Below are 21,624 nucleotides of genomic sequence, written 5' to 3'. Positions count from 1 at the left end.
ATAAGGGCTTTGAAAATAGACCAAACGTATGAAGCTCTCAGAGAAATTATACTTTTGGAGGAGTTAAAAATTCAATTCCTGATGCAGTGAGAACTCATGTGGAAGGACAGAGGGTTAAAACTGCGAGATTAGCAGCAGAAATGGCAGATGATTATGAATTAGTTCATAAATCAAAGATTGGTTTCCAACATCAGTTTCAGCCGGTGAGGGATAGAAACTGGGGACATGAGAAATACTGAAGTGGTAAAGGTAAAGGTGATCTGATGGGAGACAATAAAGAGAGTGTACCTCAGATTAAAAAGGAAATCCAGGAGGGTGGAAAAGAAATGAAAAGTTTCAGATGTTTTCACTGTAATAAACTAGGCCATGTAAAGTCACAGTGTTGATGGTTGAAGAAAAGCACTGGGAAGGCTGATGTGGTAAAACAGGATAAGACAGTGGGGTTTGTTAGAGTGGTAAAGGAAGGCCCAAGGGAAGCGAAGGAGGTGCAAACAATTGTACAGCCTGTTCAAGAAGTAATTGTTAAGAAGGTGCCAGATGTATTTAAAAGAATTTACTTGTGTGGGTAAAGTTTACTCATGTGTATCAGGAGGAGCAGGTGAAGAAGTCACAATTTTAAGAGATACAGGGGCTAGTCAATCTTTAATGGTAAGAGATGAGGAATTATGTAGTTTGGGAAGAATGTTGCCAGAAAAGGTGGGGATATGTGGAATTCATATGTGAATTGTGAGAGGAGTAGCGTTCCATTATATAAGGTAAAGTTGGAAAGTCCAGTGAAGAGTGGTGAAGTGGTAGTAGGAGTAATAGATAAACTATCTTGTCCAGGAATACAGTTTACCTTGGGTAATGATATAGCTGGATCGCAGGTGGGAGTGATGCCTACTGTGGTTGATAAGCCAGTGGAAAATCAGACAACTGAAGGGTTGAAGGACGAATATCTGGGATTTTTCCGGATTGTGTAGTGACAAGGTCGCAAAGTCATAGGCTATGACAAGAGGAGAAATCAAAGAGTGAAGATGAAGTTGAAGCGCAATTATCAGAAACGATTTTTGATCAGACGGTTGAAAAAGAACAAGAACAGGTGGAGGATGAGGTGGATATTTTTAGTTCAGGAAAATTGGCGGAGTTACAACAGAAAGATGTAGAAATAAAACGGATATATCAGAAAGCATATACGGAAGAGGAATCTGAGAGTATACCAGAGTGTTATTACCGTAAAAATGATGTCTTGATGAGAAAATGGAGACTTGTACATATGCAGGCGGATGAAAAGTGGGCAGAAGTTCATCAAGTAGTATTGCCGGTAGGGTATAGAAAGGAGGTGTTGCGAGTTGTGCATCAGGTACCAGTGGGAGGTCATTTGGGAATAAGGAAAACTCAAGCTAAAATCCAGAAACATTTTTATTGGCCTGGATTACATAAAGATGTAGTTAAATTTTGTCAATCATGTCACACATGTCAAGTGATAGGGGAACCTCAAGCAGTGATAAAACCAGCGCCCTTAATACCCATTCCAGCATTTGAGGAACCTTTTACGAGGGTCATAATTGATTGTATAGGACCGCTTCCTAAAACAAAAAAGTGGGAATCAATATCTTTTGACTATAATGGATGTGTCTACTAGGTTACCAGAGGCCATTCCAGTACGTAATATTGCAGCTAAAAGGATTGTGGAGGAGTTGCTTAAATTCTTTACTAGATATGGACTCTCCACAGAAATTCAATCGGATCAAGGATCAAATTTTACTTCAAAGTTATTCAAAGAAGTTATGGATAGCTTAGGAATAAAACAATTTAAATCAACTGCGTACCATCCAGAATCGCAGGGAGCGTTAGAAAGGTGGCATCAGACATTAAAGACAATGTTGAGGGCTTATTGTCAAGATTATCCAGAGGATTGGGATAAAGGAATTCCATTCGTATTGTTTGCAATTAGGGATGCACCTAATGAGTCTACCAAATTTAGTCCTTTTGAACTAATTTTTGGTCATGAGGTAAGAGGACCACATAAATTGATTAAGGAAAAATTGGTGGGTAAGAAATCGGAAATTACACTATTGAATTACGTGTCAAATTTTAGGGAATGATTAAATAGAGCAGGTGAATTGGCTAGACAACATTTGAAAGTTGCATAAAATGTGATGAAACGGGTAGCGGACAAGAAATCCAAAGTTCGTAGTTTTGCCAGTGGGGATAAAGTTTTAGTGTTGTTACCAGTGGTAGGTGAGCCTTTAAAAGCTAGGTTTTGTGGACCGTATCAGATTGAAAGGAAATTAAGTGAGGTGAATTATGTGGTAAAAACATTAGATAGAAGGAAAACTCACCGAGTGTGTCATGTGAATATGCTTAAAAGGTACTTTGAAAGGGAAGGAGAGACAAAGGAGGTTTTAATGATTCTAACTCAAAGTGACAAACCAAATCCAGATGACTGTGAATTTGACATACCTCAAATTAAATTGGAAAATGAGGATGTTCTTAAAAATTGGGATGAATTGTTAAGTTACCTTCCAGACGAAAAACAAAATGACCTGAAAGAGTTATTGATATCACATGGGCAAGTTTGTAGAAATAAATTGGGAAGTACTAAAATGGCTACACATGATGTAGATGTGGGAAATGCTGTTCCTATCAAACAACATCCATATAGATTTAATCCTTTAAAATTGGCACAGGTTAACAGAGAGATTGAGAGTATGCTGAAGAATGGCATAATTGAAGTGGGTTGCAGCCAATGGAGCTCACCCATAGTGATGGTACCTAAACCAGATGGTACCAATGGTTGTGTGTGGACTATTGAAAGGTGAATGCAGTTACAAGAATGGACTCTTATCCTATCCCACGTTTGAAGGATTGCATTGAGAAAGTGGGACAATCTGCTTTTATTTCCAACTTCCAGATTTGGTAAGCGCATTTAAAACATCGTATGGAGTTCTTTGATTGACTTCAGGAGGCGGGTTTGGTGAAAACCTAGCCGAAAGTGAATTTGGAGAAGCCCGGATCACTTTCCTTGCGCAGTTTCCGATACCCTCAAGACGAAGGGAAATAATGCGATCTCCTAGCATGAATGAATTTGATTGAACAGTTGTGCAAAGGTTTTGTGGCGTGATTACTCCACTGATGGACTTGCTAAAGAAACGTCAAAAATGTCAAGGGACAGTCGACTTTCAACAGGCATTTGACTGCCTGAAAGCTGTAATCACCAATGCTCCTGTATTGGAGAATTACAAGGGGCTCTGTGGTCAGATTGAACTAAAGTGTCTGGGGCGAAATTCTCCGGTACCGGCACAATGTCCGCCGACCGGCGCCAAAAATGGCGCAAATCAGTCGGGCATCGCGCCGCCCCTTGGTGCGGAATCCTCCGCATCTTGGGGGGCCGAGCCCCAACCTTGAGGGGCTAGGCCCGCGCCGGACTAATTTCCGCCACGCCAGCTGGCGGAAAAGGCCTTTGGTGCCCCGCCAGCTGGCGCGGAAATGACATTGCCGGGCGGCGCATGCACGGGAGCGTTAGCGGCTGCTCACGGCATCCCCGCGCATGCGCTGGGGAGGGAGTCTCTTCCGCCTTCGCCATGGTGGAGACCATGGCGAAGGCGGAAGGAAAAGAGTGCCCCCACGGCACAGGCCTGCCCGCGGATCGGTGGACCCGATCGCGGGCCAGGCCACCGTGGGGGCACCCTCTGGGGCCAGATTGCCCCGCGCCCCCCCCCCCCCAGGACCCCGGAGCCCGCCCGCGTCGCCTTGGCCCGCCGGTAAGAGAGGTGGTTTAATCCACGCCAGCGGGACAGGTATCCTAGCAGCGGGACTTCGGCCCATCCGGGCTGGAGAATCGCCAGGGGGGGCCCGCCAACCGGCGCGGCGCTATTCCCGCCCCCGCCGAATCTCCGGTGCCGGAGAATTCGGTAACCGGCAGGGGCGGGGTTCATGCCAGCCCCCGGCGATTCTCCGACCCGGCGGGGGGGTTTCTTGTTCAAAGTCTCTGCAGAGACTTTCTTGTTCAAAGAGACTGTCAATCGAGAAGGATTTCGATTGGAGGAAGAAGAGCAAAGAAAAATGGACTTCATTATTATGCCTGTTTGCGTGTGTTTTTTTTTGTGAAACAAAATAGTATTTTTACTGTGTGCATTTCTTAGTGGATGGAGCAAAAGTGAAAAATGAAACCATCTTGAAGTTGATGGGTTTTTCTTTCTTGGGGGGAGGTGTCATATGAGAGTACCTTTAAGACATGGATGTTAAAGCAATGTACCTTTAAGAAAACAGCGATGTCAGAGAGTGGGTGGAGCTGGGTTTTAGGTCAGCCATTTTGAAGTTTCAGTTGGAAAAAGCAGCTTGTGTGTGTCTGTGTGTTTCCAGAGAGCTGCAGTTTGGAGGAAAAGAGCTTGGGGAGTCTGTGTTTTGCAGTGAGCTGGATTTGCTGTGAGCTCTGCCATGAAAGACTATCTCTGGATCATTTGGGTGATTTAAACTCATAATAGTAAAGCCTTTAACCTGATGTGATTCTGTTTAAAGGTGTTAAGTCTCTTGGAAGTTTGAAGGAACATTTTGAGGAATTATTTACTGTTGTAATATTTTCTGAGTTATCTTTGAAGTAAGGGGTGTTAAGAGATCCAATGTTTATTTCAGATGGTAAGTTGAGTTCATGGAATAAACATTGTTTTGTGTTTAAAAATCCACGTGTCCATAATTGTAATCCCACACCTAGGGAACAAGCCGTGTGCTAGGAAAAGCAACAAATACATTCAAGGGGGAAGTTGGTTGAACTCCATGATACATTTTGGGGTTCTGAAAACGCCTCGCCCATAACACTGCCCTTGACATTGTTGAACCAGGCGGGTTATCAAAGCTAGGCCTTGACTCAAGCTGCCCTCCAACATTGAGACCCTGGTCACAGAGGCCTCCTTTCTCAGAGATGGAGAAGATGTAGACAGAGAGGCAGAGGGAGTGAAACTGCAAGGTAAACAAAAAGAGACATAAAAATAGAGACATAGAAACTGAGACAGGGAGATATAGAAACACAAGGACTCTCCAACGGAAGGAATTTCCTGCAATGCAGGCTTTCTGTCTCGTCTGGCCAAGTTTTTCCCACTCTCTGGCTGCTGAGACTCAGTTCCAATATCTTAGCAAGATTTTTGTTTAACTTGTAACAAGGAGAGTGACTTGGGGCTAATATTGCCACTAGGGTGGCAAATGGGCAATAGGAAGCAGTTGCCAAGGACAGAAGGGATTCTTGATACTGACAGTAGGTGTATGTTGGTGAGCTGCAGCCCAAATTCCTCAACGTCAGAATAATAATCATCTTTATTGTCACAAGTAGGCTTACATTAACACTGCAGTGAAGTTACTGTGAAAATCCCCTAGTCGCCACACTCCGGCGCCTGTTCGGGTACACTGAGGGAGAATTCAGAATGTCCAATTCACCTAACAGCACGTCTTTCGGGACTTGGAGGAAACCGGAGCACCCGGAGAAAACCCACGCAGACACGGGGTGAACGTGCAGACTCCGCAGATATAGAGCAGCCCAGCGTTAAAATCTACAACACCTCCAGGGACCCAGATTAGAGATAGGGGAGACACACGCACAGATGCACACATTGATACAGAGACAGGAAAGTTATATGTACAGAATGCAAAGACTGATACACAGACTGAGACAGAGATACCGAGAGGGGGAGAGTGAGAGTACACAGAGAAGAGAGAGAGAGAGAGGAGAGAGCGAGAGAGAGAGGTACACACAGGAAAAGATACACACTGACACCACACAGAAACACATGACCCTGCTGTGACCTCTGCTCTGACTCATCTCCAAATGATATAAACTGCATTATATTTGATCCCTTTCCATCTCCATCATACATGTTCTATGCTAATGCCACCCACTTTTCTACTTGCTAATGACACCCAGCCTGTTGCCTGCTGATAAGTAAAGTTGCCATAGTCCCAGATGACCACAGGCTGTTTTCCCCCCTTTGAGGGGAGAGAGCTGACTGGTGGTGATTTAACCTGAGAATCACCACACCTCAGGCGAGGGGCAAGGTTGACAAGGTGGGTTTTGAATAACCTCAGCCAGTACGAGACTTGAACCCACGCTGTTGGCCTTGCTCTGCATCACAAACCAGCTGTCCAGCCAACTGAGCTAAACTGGCCCCTAGCACCCTTTGGCCAATAAGAGAGAGAGAGAGAGCGTCACACCAGATTCCTGGATGGAGATATGCACATTATTCTTTGACTAGATACCAGTTGTAAGACTTCACCTGCATTCCCTATCTATTTTAAATGTCTTAATATTTGATGTTGCAAGCTGACAAACCAGCTGTGTTTCCTTTATTTTCCCAATGTGAATCTGTCTTTTTCTTAAGCTTTCTCATACTATAACATCCTTGCCTTTGTAATGTGCACCTTGCGCACCTGCTCTCCATTTTCTCTCAGACTTTCCTGTTGGCTCCCAACCAATCATCACCAACATCATCAACAACTTACTTACAGAATCATGTTATTTGCACAAAGAATTAGGCCATTCAGCCCATCAAACCCACAATGTTACACAGAAAAATTACCTTCCAGCCCAATCTCCCAAGGAGCTTTACAAGGTACAAGGGACTGAGGGATACAATTGAGGGAGGTAACTGTATTCACAATGGCCTTGGAAATAAATCACCACTATCAACTGAAAGAACTGGGTTTGGAGTGAAATCCACAGGTAAAGGGTAATAGTTAATCCATTACACCACATTCCTCTCTAAAATAAAATGGGATATAATATTGACATATTGTCAATATTATATTACTACAGGCCGGTGAACCTTACGTCAGTGGTAGGAAAATTACTGGAGAGAATTCTTCGAGACAGGAACTATCCTGTGTGGCAGCACGGTAGCATAGTGGTTAGCACAATTGCTTCACAGTCCAGGGTCCCAGGTTCGATACCCGGCTTGGGTCACTGTCTGTGCGGAGTCTGCACGTTCTCCCCGTGTGCGCGTGGATTTCCTCCGGGTTCTCCGGTTTCCTCCCACAGTCCAAAGATGTGCAGGTTAGGTGGATTGGCGGTGATAAATTGTCCTTAGTGTCCAAAATTGCCCTTAGTGTTGTGTGGGGTAACTGGGTTATGGGGATAGGATGGAGGTGTGGGCTTGGGTAGGGTGCTCTTTCCAAGAGCCGGTGCAGACTTGATGGGCCGAATAGCCTCCTTCTGCATTGTAAATTCTATGATTCTATCCCATTTGGTAAGCAAGTGGTCATATTAGCAAGAGGCAGCACGGTTTTGTGAAGGGGAGGTCGTGTCTCACTAATTTGATAGAGTTTTTCGAGGAGGTCACAAAGATGATTGATGCAGGTAGGGCAGTAGATGTTGTCTATAAGGACTTCAGTGAGGCCTTTGACAAAGTCCCTCTTGGCAGACTGGTACAAAAGGTGAAGTCACACGGGATCAGAGGTGAGCTGGCAAGATGGATACAGAACTGGCTAGGTCATAGAAGACAGAGAGTAGGAATGGAAGGGTGCTTTTCTAATTGGAGGGCTGTGACTAGTGGTGTTCCGCAGGGATCAGTTCTCGGACCTTTGCTGGTTGTAGTATATATAAATGATTTGGAGGAAAATGTAACTGGTCTGATTAGTAAGTTTGCAGATGACACAATGGTTGGTGGAATTGTGGATAGCGATGAGGACTGTCAGAGGATACATCAGGATTTAGATCGTTTGGAGACTTGGGCGGAGAGGTGGCAGATGGAGTTTAATCCGGACAAATGTGAGGTAATGCATTTTGGAAGGTCTAATACAGGTAGGGAATATACGGTGAATGGTAGAACCCTCAAGAGTATTGACAGTCAGAGAGATCTAGGTGTACAGGTCTACAGGTCACTGAAAGGGGCAACACAGGTGGAGAAGGTAGTCAAGAAGGCATACGGCATGCTTGCCTTCATTGGCCGGGGCATTGAGTATAAAATTGGCCATACTTGGAGTATAGTGTTCAATTCTGGTCGCCACACTACCAGAAGGATATGGAGGCTTTAGAGAGGGTGCAGAAGAGATTTACCAGGATGTTGCCTGGTATGGAGGGAATTAGCTATGAGGAGAGGTTGAATAAACTTGGTTTGTTCTCACTGGAACAAAGGAGGTTGAGGGGCGACCTAATAGAGGTCTACAAAATTGAGGGGCATAGACAGAGTGGATAGTCAGAGACTTTTTCTCAGGGTAGAGGGGTCAATTACTAGGGGGCATAGGTTTAAGGTACGAGGGGCAACGTTTAGAGGAGATGTACGAGGCAAGTTTTTTACACAGAGGGTAGTGGGTGCCTGGAACTCGCTACCGGAGGAGGTGGTGGAAGCAGGGGCGATAGTGACATTTAAGGGGCATCTTGGCAAATACATGAATAGGATGGGAATAGAGGGATACGGACCCCGGAAGTGTAGAAGGTTTTAGTTTAGACGGGCAGCATGGTCGGCACAGGCTTGGAGGGCCGAAGTGCTTGTTCCTGTGCTGTACTTTTCTTTGTTCTTTGTTTGTTCTATTGCAAGAGTCCTGTAGAAGCAGCAGACACTTACGGTACAGATTGCATCATTGTCTTTGGTTTGTATGGAAGAGCCAATAGTTCTTTCTGCGAAAGAAAAAGTTGAAAGTGATTCAGATCACTAATGTTCAGCTTTATGCAGAAGTCCCAATAATCTGATTTGCTTCTAGATGTGGGTACAGGGATGGAGGTGGAGGTAAAGGTGATTAATAGTGAAAGCTAAACACAAAATAGATATCATTGAAGAATACCATGTAGCCTGCAGCTCAGTGTTATCTCACCCAGGGGAGTTGATGGAGTAAGCATAACATCGGAATTAATTTCTCCCTTGTTATGGCTTGCTAGGCCATTCCAGAGAACATTTAAGAGTCAACGACATGTATGCCAGACCAGGTAAGAATAAACCAGATGGGTTTTTACGACAATTAATAATGGTTTCATGGTTTTCATTATGCTTTTAATTCCAGATTTTTATTGAATTCAAATTTCACCATCTGCTGTGGTGGGATTCGAACCTGAGACCCCAGAGCATTACATGGGTTTCTGGATTACAGGTCCAGTGAAAATACCACTACGTCACACCTCCCCAATGAGTTGACAAGCTAATTGACTGTGAGGGCATTACAGTCAGTTGGCCCTGTTCAGTTATCATTAAATCAAGTAAAGTCGCCATAGTTCCAGATGTTCATAGGCTACTTTCCTGTTTGAGGTGAAAGGCTGATTGGTGGTGGCTTAACCTAAGGATCACCACACCTTATGCGAGGGGCAAGATTGACAAGATGGAGTTTTCGTGAATAACTTCATGAAAAACTGTCTGTCCTCATTAACATGAAACGGGAGCTTGCTCAATCTCACCATGGGGCAGCACAAGTGGCTAGCACTGTGGCTTCACAGCGCCAGGGTCCCAGGTTTGAATCCCCGCAGGGTTAGTGTCTGTGTGGAGTCTGCACGTTCTCCCCATGTCTGCGTGGGTTTCCTCCAGGTGCTCCGGTTTCCTCCCACAGTCCAAAAACGTGCAGGTTAGGTGGATTGGCCGTGCTAAACTGCCCGTAGTGTACAAAAAGATTAGGAGGAGTTACTGGATTATGGGGATAGGGTGGAAGTGAGGGCTTACGTGACTCAGTGCGGATTTGATGGGCCGAATGGCCTCCTTCTGCACTGTATGTTCTATGTTCACCAAACAATGGGAACTAAGTACTCCATGCCACCTCCTGCAGAATGTGTGACCAACCAGAGAAAAGGCATCTTCTACCATGCCACTCCACATACAACTTCTGTCCAGAGTCACAATATCAAGCAGAAGCATGTTCTAGGCCATCTGCATCTGCCTGCAGCAGTGACATTTCACACAGTGAGTTCCTGATTTCGTGCTGCAATGTAGCACAGTTGCTGAATATCCCTTTCACTTGTGGCAGATTTCTCCATTTTCTTAATACCATTTTTTTGTTCTCTATGAAGAGCAAAATGAGTACAGAGAAGAGTTTTGAATGTGAACTCCAATAACAGTTCATGCCAGGGTATGGATTGTGGAGTACTCTCTAATCCCTGGGTACCATCACAATAATCCTAGCTGCTTCTGACTCAAGCCAACTCCACATAAAATTCTGCACTTCATTAAAAATGAACATGTAGGGTAAATTTATTAAAATACCTAGTATACCTCCTGGAGGATTTCGGGGACCAGTCTTGATTAATGGGGAATTGAGGAAAAGCAAAATGATAGGGTGAGCCAGATAGAATTAACAGTTCCTCAATCAGTGTGATATTTTCTGACTCTATGACATGGAATAGTTGGAACCTGGTCACAAATTGTTATTGAAAATTGTCAAAGGATAATGACAATCTTGATCAAAGTGGGATACTTGGCCGCGATATTGTGTGTGCCTAAATCTGAAGCTTTGTCCAGTACAATCTGCAGGCTGCTTTCTGGTTCGGGTATACTGACTGGTCCATGTATCCCCAACATCCCTGTATCCTCTGTAGAATTAATCATTTCTCTTACCCGTATTCTTGCTTCCCGCTGTTTTTGGATTAACTCCAAGATCTCTTCCCGTTTCTTTGCCTGAAAAAAGGAACGATTGTCGTCAATGCTTTATTTGTTCGATCCTTTATCCCCGGTTCCAGGGAATCCTCACTCTCATAACCCCCATGGGAACCACGGGGAAACCTTTGTCGAGCTTGTGGAGCACAAGTATCCCAGGTAGTGATGGAGGCCACCCAGCTGGAGATGGCGAGACTTACCCATAAAAGCCAGCCCAAGAAAGGCCCAAGAAGGAGTTGTTGGTTGTCCCAACGGGAACTGGATTGTGGCGAGTTACTGCCGTGGGCAAAGTATCACCTATAGTTTAAAATAAATCCTTCTTCCACTACCGCTGGCTTCCTCAGTTATTAAACTTAGTCAATAAATAAAATCACCTTTTATTTTGGTAATTCTGCTGTAATTAATAAATCCTTCTATTTATATAGCACATTGCAAAACTCCCACAATCAAAAATAACTTTCAAATCTCACTGAGCTTTGTTATGAAGGCAAATACAGCAGCACATTCTTTGAACACCAACATCTCAACACATGCAATGAGATTAAGAACCAGTGAACCTATTTTTGGTTGAGAAAGGAAGGTTTGATTCGACACCAGGAAAATTCTATGTTCTTCTTAGAACAATAAAGCAGGGTGCATAACATCCACTTAAACTAAAGGATTAGCCAGGCAACACTTCTGTTTCAGGCCTCATCCAAGGATAGCATCTTTTAAACCTTTTTAATCGTTCTTAGCATTGCTAACCTGAGAGTAATTTTGAACCTACAGCCTCCTGATGTAACACAGGAGTGAAAACACAAAATCAATTTGACATATTACATTTTTAATTAAGTTTCTCATGTATGTAATTATTGGGTCCCAGGTATGACCTCTACCAGCCAAACCATCAAACCATCCTAAGGCCCCATTTCTTCTCAATGTTTTCCTCCCCTCCGTTCTTGGGTGTATTTATGTTCTGGGGGTAGAAGCACTGATGGTTCTCCTAAACCATTCTTCATGTGCAAATCTGGACAGAGGGTGACATCAGGCGACTTAACCATGGAATGCATCACCTAATCCTCTCATCAGCCATCCAACAGCCTTGGATGGCAAGTGTACCAACCCCACAACTCACTGAGAATCAATCCTTTGGACTTTCTGGTCCGTAGGGATTTACCCAAAGAACCACTGAGAACTAGCTCCCTGTGTTCCTTTGCAGAAATTCAGTAAGACGTAGAACCTGAGGGTTTTCTATGATCAATTAGCATGTTTCCAGTGTCCTATAATTTCTGATCCTAAATGTAGGACAACCTCCTTCTGCAAATCTTGTGACAGTGAAGGTGCAGTGGTGAAACTACAATAGCCTTGCAAAGTGCTCCATCCAGATCATTTCAGCAAACTTGTTTCCATTGTCCTTTTCCCTTTATTAAAGAACAGTATGTATTATTGAAAACAACATTCATCTCAAAATGAATTAAAGACAGATTTAGCTTCACTGCTTGAATGATGCACCATTAACCATTTCCATATTTCTCCTAGTTTTTGACAGTCACTTAATTCTAATCAATTATGTACAGATTTTTATTTCTGTACTGAGAGTAGCTAACACGCAAAATAACACTGCCTCAAACTGAAATAATTTATAAATTCCTTATTTTGGGCCAATTACCTAACACTGCAATATAATAAAACATAAATCATTGGTTATTTGATGTAATGATTACAGAATTGCATTTCAGAACTTCAAAATATTCCTTATGTGGAGACAACAGCCTTCTCTTGGTCACTGCACTCGATGTTTTTACTTTTAGTAACCTTTAATTCTATTGATTGTGCAACATTTAGTGTTTCCAATGTTCTCACCTCAACTTTGAACTGACGTACTCCTGCTGTGGTCCAGTACCACACAATTCTTTGCCAAATTATCGAAGTGCTGTTCTCCATGTCTGAGCATTTAGTTCATGGTGTCACTCCCTGATTGTTGGAGAGGGACCATCACAGTTAAACTAAGCCCTATCCTTTTCCTGACATTTACGAATGTGCATTTTGCAGCGAGTAGCTGAATACCAATCAGGAACAAGTTCAATTGATTTTTCCCCCTCCCTCCCCTCGATTCAGACCTAATTACTTAATGTACACTCCTGCAAAGATTAGCTAACTCAGCACAGACCAGGGACCAAACATGGAATTTTCTGACGAGGCCAGTGCCACACCAGGCAGTGCAGTCAGGCCTATCAGGGGAGTCGCACATTGTATTTAGAAGCTGCAGGATTATGCAGTCCGGCAGATAATGTTCACTTCTGTTTCCTTTGGGTACAGGCTCAAAGCTTATACAAAAAGAAATGAGAAAAAGCCATTTGGAACGTCAACATGCATCTTTAAGAAAGAACAACATGAATTTCACATCCTCAAGATGTCTCAAAGGGTTTTAGGAACTACTTCTGGAATGCAATTATTGCTTTTCTGTAGACACACGTGGCAGCTGGTTTCAGCATGGCAAGATCCTACTTACAGAAACTGAGGTGAATATTTTTTCATTCGTTCATGGGCCATGGGCATTCGGGGCTAGACCAGCATTTATTGCACGTCCTAATTGTCCTCGAGAAGGTGGTACTGAGCTGCTTTCTAGAATTGCTGCAGTCCCTCAGGTGTAGGTACAACCACAGTGCTGTCAGGGAAGGAGTTCCAGAATTTTCACCCAACAGCAGTGAAGGCACTGCAATTTATTTCCAAGTCAGGATAATGTGTGGCTTGGAGGGAAACATGCAGGTGGTGGTGTTCCCATGAGTCTGCTGCTCTTGTCCTAGATGGTAATCGGTCAGAGGTTTGGAAAGTGACGTTGAAGGAGCCTTGGTGAGTTGCTGAGGTATATCTTGTAGATGGTACTCACTACTGCCATTATGCACTGGTGGTGGAGGGAATGAATGTTGAAGATGGTGAGTGGGGTGCCAATTGAGCAGGCTGCTTTGTCCTGAATGGTGTCAAGCTTCCTGTTAGAACTGCACTTCTACACTTATAACTTCCTGCAGGGTTTTGTTTCATGGCCAGTTAGTGCGGGGCAGAGTTTACAGGACATTCCCCTCCTAACAGTGACCAGGAGGGGAATTCTGGCTTATTTACATTCCATTCCTTTCCCTTCCCCACACCAGGGAGGATAACAACAACTGCAACCCCACATGAGATCACCTGACTCAAATTAAAAATATCTGTTCCACTTTCAGTGAGGAATTGATTTAATGGTGCAGAATATTCCATCAGCTAACCAGTTACCTCACTGGTTTGTGGGCAACAAAGTAGCTCGGCAATTCACTGATTAACCATTAAGTTTTTTTGCAAACAAGCACAAAAATATGTTAACTGCCTTGTGAAATATATCCAAGTGTGTCCTGACATGTAAGAGTGAAGGGTGTACTGGGACCCCAGGAGGCTAAGCTGTGAGTCTCTGTGACCTGGCACTGGTCCCTCCAACTAGGTTATTAATCTGTTGCTCAATGTATTGGTGATTGAGAACAGAACATTTGGTTCTCCTTAGAAATTGCAACAGTCTGTGTAAATGTTCTGCAACATTGACAAATGCCTGAACCATGTGAGGTTTGCAGATAGCTGCAGTTTTAGGGATTTATGGTGCCAGGATGGGATGCAGTTCCCATGGGGGCCAGCACCTAGAACATGCTCAGCGATTATTAGCAGTAAGAGAGTCAAGGGTCACTCTCACTCAGAGACTCTTTAACTAATTAACCTTTGCAGCATTTCGGAGTCTGTGAATGAAGATCAGTGATTGAATGCCAGGCTTAACCCTTTTCTGATCGGGTTAGGCTCCTTTTGAGTATATCACAGATCACCATACCTATTGAACTGTTGAAGATATCCAGGGTAACAAAGACAATATTTGCTTTCATAAATGTGATTGTAGAGAAGTGAACATTTGGTTAAAGGAAAAAGCTGAAACAAAAATGAAATTTGCTGGAAATAGAGTGGTTTAAATGTTAAATTGACGGTCCATCTGAAATATTCAGCTGAATGTAAAAGATCCCATGTACTAGTCAAAGAAGGACAGAGGAATTCCTCCAGTGTATGAGCCAATATTTCATCTTTAACCAGAGTCATTGTGTGATGAAGTACTCCACTTGCCTGTAGAAGTGCAGTTCTAACAGGAAGCTTGACACCATCCAGGACAAAGCAACCTGCTCAATTGGCACCCCACTCACCATCTTCAACATTTATTCCCTCCACCACCAGTGCATAATGGCAGAAGTGAGTACCATCTGCTGTATTAGAAAAGAAAAATAACAGTTGTCCCTCCACCTTGTTCTGCTCGAAACAGGCAACAGATCTTTTGCAGGTTAAAATGCCTGTCTGAGGTCCCCTATCTTCCAGGGACTACCGCTTTACGAGTTTTTGAAATTTACCTATGTGAACGTAGTGCCTCCACCCAAAATTCTCTTTTTAATTCTTTCACAGGATGTGGGAGTCGCTGGCGAGGCCAGCATTTATTGCCCATCTCTAATTGCCCTTGAGAAGGTGGTAGGGAGCCGCCTTCTTCAATCACGGCAGTCCATGTGGTGTCACAAGGCTGTTAGATAGGGATATTCCTGAAGTGCTGAGCATTCCCCCATTGTGTGACTGCACATGGGTGAATCCAGCTTGGCTGTAATTTCTTCCATGACTAATGAAGGACTGGATTCTTCAAGGAACTCCAAGGACCGTGGGTGGGATTCTCCGGTCACCGGGCGGGCTCGGCCGGAGAATCACGCCTAAAGTCTCTTCACTGCTCCATGTGTTGTGTGGACATTGGCCGAGATATTACTGGCCACGTTACACTCGAAAGGCAGTGCAGCGCAATGCGACCAGTAGATCCGGGAGATCCCTCTTATGGGATCTACCCAACTTGCCAGTCCTCGTGAGATCTAACGTGATCTCACGAGATGTCGCGATGTGAATCCTGTCTATTGTGGGCGGGTTCACTTTGTGGCAAATCTACATATTAGAGTGAGGCTCCTCAGTGCAGGAAACAGGACTAAGAGCGGCCTCAGCCGAGGCCCCAATCTACCCGAATTCGTTCGATAGCATGGTCCACTAATCACGCTGCAGGACTCCATTCCCACTCGGGTAGGTTGCTCCCCCAACATTTGTGTTTCCAATTAAGAGGCAATTTAGCGTGGTCAATCCACCTACCCTGCACATCTTTGGATTGTGGGGGTAAAACCCACGCAGACACGGGGAGAATGTGCAAACTCCACACGGACAGTGACCCAGAGCCGGGATCGAACCCGGATCCTCGGCGCTGTGATGCAGCAGTGCTAACCAGTGCGCCACCGTGCTGCCCCATGAGACAGCAGTGCTAACCACTGTGCCACTGTTCTGCCCTGTGAGGCAGTAGTGCTAACCACTGTGCCACCCTGATGCCATCACCCAACATTTACATATTATACATTTATATATATCAGCTGGTTTGTGATGCAGAACAAGGCCAGCAGCGCGGGTTCAATTCCCGTACCAGCTGAGAATTCGGAATTCTCCCTCCGTGTACCTGAACAGGCGCCGGAATGTGGCGACTAGGGGCTTTTCACAGTAACTTCATTGCAGTGTTACTGTAAGCCTACTTCTGACAATAAAGATTATTTATTTATGATGGGGTGTGGGCATCACTGGCAAGGCCAGCATTTGTTGCCTATCCATAATTGCCCTTGAACTGAATGGCTTGCAGGGCCATTCAGAGGCAGATAAGACTGCATTGTCGTGAGTCTGGAGTAAAGTAGGCCAGACTGGGTAAAGATTGCTGATTTCCTTTCCCCAAGGCTATCACTGAACCAGATAGGGTTTTGTAACAATATAAGCTATTTATGGTCACCAAGACTGAGACTGGTTTTATATTCCAGATTTATTAATTTAATTCAAGTTCCACCAGTTGCCATGGTGGGATTTGAACCCATATCCCCAGAACATTAGCCTGGCCCTCTGGATTACTTGTGTAGTAGTGTTACCACTCTTCCACTATCTACCCCAGAGTGGCTTCTGCCTCAATCCGATTATGACTTAATTCAATTTTCCTACCAGCTCCACATTTCCTTTAATTCTCTGAGGGACCAAATGTCTGTCTATCCCAACCTTGAATGTATTCAACAATGGAGCATCCACAATCTCTGGGCAGAGAATTCCAAAGATTCACAACTCTTTGGGTGAAGTAATTTTTCCTCAACCCAGTCCTAAATGATTGTTTCCTTTTCCTGAAATTGTGTCCCCATCGTTTAGATTCCCTGACTAACAGAAACAATCTCTCAGCATCTACCCTATCAAACCCCCTCAGGGAGGTTTCAATGAGATCTCTTCTCATCCTTCTAAACTCCAGAGAATATGGGCCACATTTACTTAACTTTTCATCACAGGATAACTTCATCCCAAGGAGCGATCTAGTGAACCTTTGCTGTACCACATTCAATACAAGTATATCCTTTCCTAAATGTGGAGACCAGTATTCCAGATCTAGTCACACCAAAACCCTGTACAAAATTGCGGCAAGGTTTCTTTATTCTTGTACTCCAACCCCTTGCAATAAAGGCCAACATGTCACTTACCTTACTAATTGCTTACTGCACTGGCATGCTAACTTTATGCGTTCTTTGTGTGAGCATCTTGAATTCTCTTGGAACCACAACTTTTATCACAGCCAGGTCTCTTTGAACATCAACACTTATAAGTTTCACAACTTTTTAGAAGATATTATGCTTCACTATTCTTTTCACCAAAATTAATAACTTCACTTCCCTACAGTAAACCCCATCTGCCATCTTGTTGCCCAAACACTGTCTGTATATCTTTGCAGCCTCTGTGTCCTCCCCACAGCTTGCCTTCCCACCTAGCTTGGTATCTATCATCAGCCAATTAATGTAGATTGTAAATATCTGAGGCCCCAATACTAATCCTTGCCGTGCCCCACTGTTCACCTCCTGCCAACTTGAAAAATCCCTGTTTATGCCCACTCTCTTTCTATCCATTAACCAATCCTCTATCCATGCGAAAATACTACCCCGAGCTCTATGAGCCCTTATCTTGCCTACTAACCTTTTGTGTGGCACCTTATTTAATGCCTTTTGGAAATCCAGGAATTCTCCATCTACTGTTCCCTTTATCTACCCTACTTGTTACATCCTCTAATGGTGATCTGTCCTGGGCGAGGTTCCCAAATTTGACATCCGGACGAATTTCCTCAATTTGTCACCCTTCGTACCTTCCTTGGGAGCTGTCTCCACATGAGCCCAAATTTCTTAAATTCTGGATGGGATACCCCCAAATTGTCATGCCCCTGGATGAGTAGGGATGAACTGGCTCCCTTTCTTTATTCAACCTTGTTGGTTGTTCACGACGAGATTAATTTTAAGAGGATCCCCTTCCTTGTGATGCCTTTCCCAGTCTAAATGTATTAATGTTTTAAAAGGACCAATTTAATTCAGGCATTCTAGAGTTAAAGAAAGAGTGAGTTTTTAACTACTAAAACATAAGTAGAAAATAAAATGCATGCACAAATATACACACAGATTAGAAATAAGAAGTGAGTCCAGAAATAATTTTTTAAAAATTACAATCAGCCTTTGACTTGTCCATGAGGAGATGATGAAATGTTGCGGCTGTTTTAGATTTGTGATTAGAGTAGCGCTGACTTCAACGGTTGAATAATTGGTTTTGAAATTCTAGGATTCTGCAGTTTAGCTGAGAGAGTTGTCCTGCTTCTTTTCAGCTGTGGCTTTGCTGACTTGTTTTCTTCCAGTAATCAGAGTGCGAGAACAAGACTTTTATTTAACCTGCCAGAACAGAGGGAAATATCCTGGGCTGGATTCTCCGATTCTGCGGCTATGTCTGGAGGATGCGTCTGGTCTTACGACCAAAAAGTCAGCGCTGCCTCTGCACCGATGCTCTGCCTGGTGGGGGGCTAGCAGCCATGCCACATAAAGCCCCCGGATTTATCTGCCGATATGGACGCAGATTGGCCGGGTCCGTGGCTGCACATACGCGTGCCTGCGGCGGCCACATCGTACAACATGGCGCCGTCCGCAGCCGCCACGCACGGTTGACAAATGTTGAGAGGGCACATGCCCACGCCAACGGGAATTCGGCCCATCGGGGGCGGAGCATCGAAGGTGGGCCTCAGGTGACGTTGTGAGGCTGTCCCAACGGCGTGCGGCGTGCTTGAGTACGATGTTTTTGAGGGGCCGGAGCATCTGAAAAACGGCACCGCCCCTGATTTTGGTGTAAAAAGGGATTGGCAAACTCAATTTCGGTGTCGGCAATTGGAGGATCCCGCCCCCTGTCTTTTCTTGTTTCTGTGTTTCACACTCTGAGACATACCCAGCATTAGTCCACAATGACCAGGTTTGCAGCTTATTTTCTATCCCAGTCTCCTGTGCATTGCTGGAAGGCGGAAAACCCACAAAACAGGTCTGGGGCACAGTAAACAGGCTATAAGAACAAAGAACAAAGAAATGTACAGCACAGGAACAGGCCCTTCGGCCCTCCAAGCCCGTGCCGACCATGCTGCCCGACTAAACTACAATCTTCTACACTTCCTGGATCCGTATCCTTCTATTCCCATCCTATTCATATATTTGTCAAGATGCCCCTTAAATGTCCCTATCGTCCCTGCTTCCACCACCTCCTCCGGTAGTGAGTTCCAGGTACCCACTACCCTCTGCGTAAAAAACTTGCCTCGTACATCTACTCTAAACCTTGCCCCTCTCACCTTAAACCTATGCCCCCTAGTAATTGACCCCTCTACCCTGGGGAAAAGCCTCTGACTATCCACTCTGTCCATGCCCCTCATAATTTTGTATACCTCTATCAGGTCTCCCCTCAACCTCCTTCGTTCCAGTGAGAACAAACCGAGTTTATTCAACCGCTCCTCATAGCTAATACCCTCCATACCAGGCAACATTCTGGTAAATCTCTTCTGCACCCTCTCTAAAGCCTCCACATCCTTCTGGTAGTGTGGCGACCAGAATTGAACACTATACTCCAAGTGTGGCCTAACTAAGGTTCTATACAGCTGCAACATGACTTGCCAATTCTTATACTCAATGCCCCGGCCAATGAAGGCAAGCATGCCGTATGCCTTCTTGACTACCTTCTCCACCTGTGTTGCCCCTTTCAATGACCTGTGGACCTGTACTCCTAGATCTCTTTGACTTTCAATACTCTTGAGAGTTCTACCAATCACTGTATATTCCCTACCTGCATTAGACCTTCCAAAATGCATTACCTCACATTTGTCCGGATTAAACTCCATCTGCCATCTCTCCGCCCAAGTCTCCAGACAATCTAAATCCTGCTGTATCCTCCGACAGTCCTCATCGCTATCCGCAATTCCACCAACCTTTGTGTCGTCTGCAAACTTACTAATCAGACCAGTTACATTTTCCTCCAAATATATACTACAAAGAGCAAAGGTCCCAGCACTGATCCCTGTGGAACACCACTGGTCACAGCCCTCCAATTAGAAAAGCATCCCTCCATTGCTACTCTCTGCCTTCTATGGCCGAGCCAGTTCTGTATCCACCTTGCCAGCTCACCCCTGATCCCGTGTGACTTCACCTTTTGTAATAGTCTACCATGAGGGACCTTGTCAAAGGCCTTACTGAAGTCCATATAGACAACATCTACTGCCCTACCTGCATCAATCATCTCAGTGACCTCCTCGAAAAACTCTATCAAGTTAGTGAGACACGACCTCCCCTTCACAAAACCGTGCTGCCTCTCACTAATACGTCCATTTGCTTCCAAATGGGAGTAGATCCTGTCTCGAAAAATTCTCTCCAGTAATTTCCCTACCACTGAAGTAAGGCTCACCGGCCTGTAGTTCCCGGGATTATCCTTGCTACCCTTCTTAAACAGAGGAACAACATTGGCTATTCTCCAGTCCTCCGGGACATCCCCTGAAGACAGCGAGGATCCAAAGATTTCTGTCAAGGCCTCAGCAATTTCCTCTCCAGCCTCCTTCAGTATTCTGGGGTAGATCCCATCAGGCCCTGGGGACTTATCTACCTTAATATTTTTTAAGACACCCAACACCTCGTCCTTTTGGATCACAATGTGACCCAGGCTATCTACACCCCCTTCTCCAGACTCAACATCTACCAATTCCTTCTCTTTGGTGAATACTGAGGCAAAGTATTAATTTAGTACCTCGCCCATTTCCTCTGGCTCCACACATAGATTCCCTTGCCTATCCTATAGATTCTCCTGAGATGATAATCAGCTTCCATTATCTCCACAAGAGATGGCAGTTCAGTATGTATTGCTTTGTGCCTTTGGTATACCCCTGTCTGGAAAAAGGGGGTGATATTCCGTTTTCTTTCAGGACTTAGTTTCATCTGCACAGGAAATCACAGTCGCTGAATTTACATTCTAAGAATTTGCATCCTCAGCCATCTTTGGCTTGTGTCCATTTTTTAAAACATGACCTATTTAAAAGTTCAATATGTCCTGTTATAGGAGGGCAACGGAAACATTTCAGTGACGTCTTTACAGCCTCCCTGAAAATATGAAGCATCCCCACCAATATGTGGTAATCTCTCGAGACCGCCTAAAACTGGGGACGAAGCATCAGCAAAGGTGCCAACCATTTTATTGCAGCCATCCTTTTATTGGTTCAACAGAAAATCCATTTAAAAAATAACAATGGGCATAAAGTTTTGAATATATAGTGTTCATTTTTTTCATATCACAGGAAACACTTGTTTAACTCTGGCAATTTCATACTTCTGCCATTGAGGTTGGAAGAATTTCCAATTCATTTTCAATTCTGCCTTCATCTCCATTGGAGCAGTACTCGAATATGCAAACCCATACTGATGCAGCCAGCAGCCAATGTCCTGTATGAAGAAGCTTTAATTATTTTCTTTATTTCTTACAGCAGCTGGCTTTGTTCCAGCTATTAAAATCCACTCCGTTTCAACTGAACACACCTGACAATGTGTTCTATATGTTGAGTAAAAATGGCTTCTGCCTCATTGTTTTATCAAAGATGACCTGAGGCATCGTGACTATAGCAAGCCACAGTATCAACAGTGCATCAAGGCATTTCCCCAAACACCAGTATGCACTGTTTAAATCACGC

General features: G+C 44.3%; 1 protein-coding gene across 1 annotated transcript in view; it reads right to left on the bottom strand.

Annotated features, from left to right (window-relative positions):
• hoatz (HOATZ cilia and flagella associated protein) overlaps positions 1 to 21,624 on the bottom strand; it is a 55,137-nt gene that overhangs the window by 5,218 nt on the left and 28,295 nt on the right. Inside the window, exons 3-4 of the mRNA XM_072487740.1 lie at positions 10,500 to 10,559; positions 8,532 to 8,584 (exon numbers count right to left, since the gene is read on the bottom strand). Coding sequence (XP_072343841.1) covers positions 8,532 to 8,584; positions 10,500 to 10,559 — 113 coding nt within the window. The remainder of the gene's footprint in view (positions 1 to 8,531; positions 8,585 to 10,499; positions 10,560 to 21,624) is intronic.

The sequence above is a fragment of the Scyliorhinus torazame genome, chromosome 21 (genome assembly GCF_047496885.1).
Source record: "Scyliorhinus torazame isolate Kashiwa2021f chromosome 21, sScyTor2.1, whole genome shotgun sequence".
Lineage (NCBI taxonomy): Eukaryota > Metazoa > Chordata > Chondrichthyes > Carcharhiniformes > Scyliorhinidae > Scyliorhinus > Scyliorhinus torazame.
The sequence above is the reverse complement of the archived record's forward strand: the minus strand, read 5'-3'. Positions and strand labels throughout refer to the sequence as shown.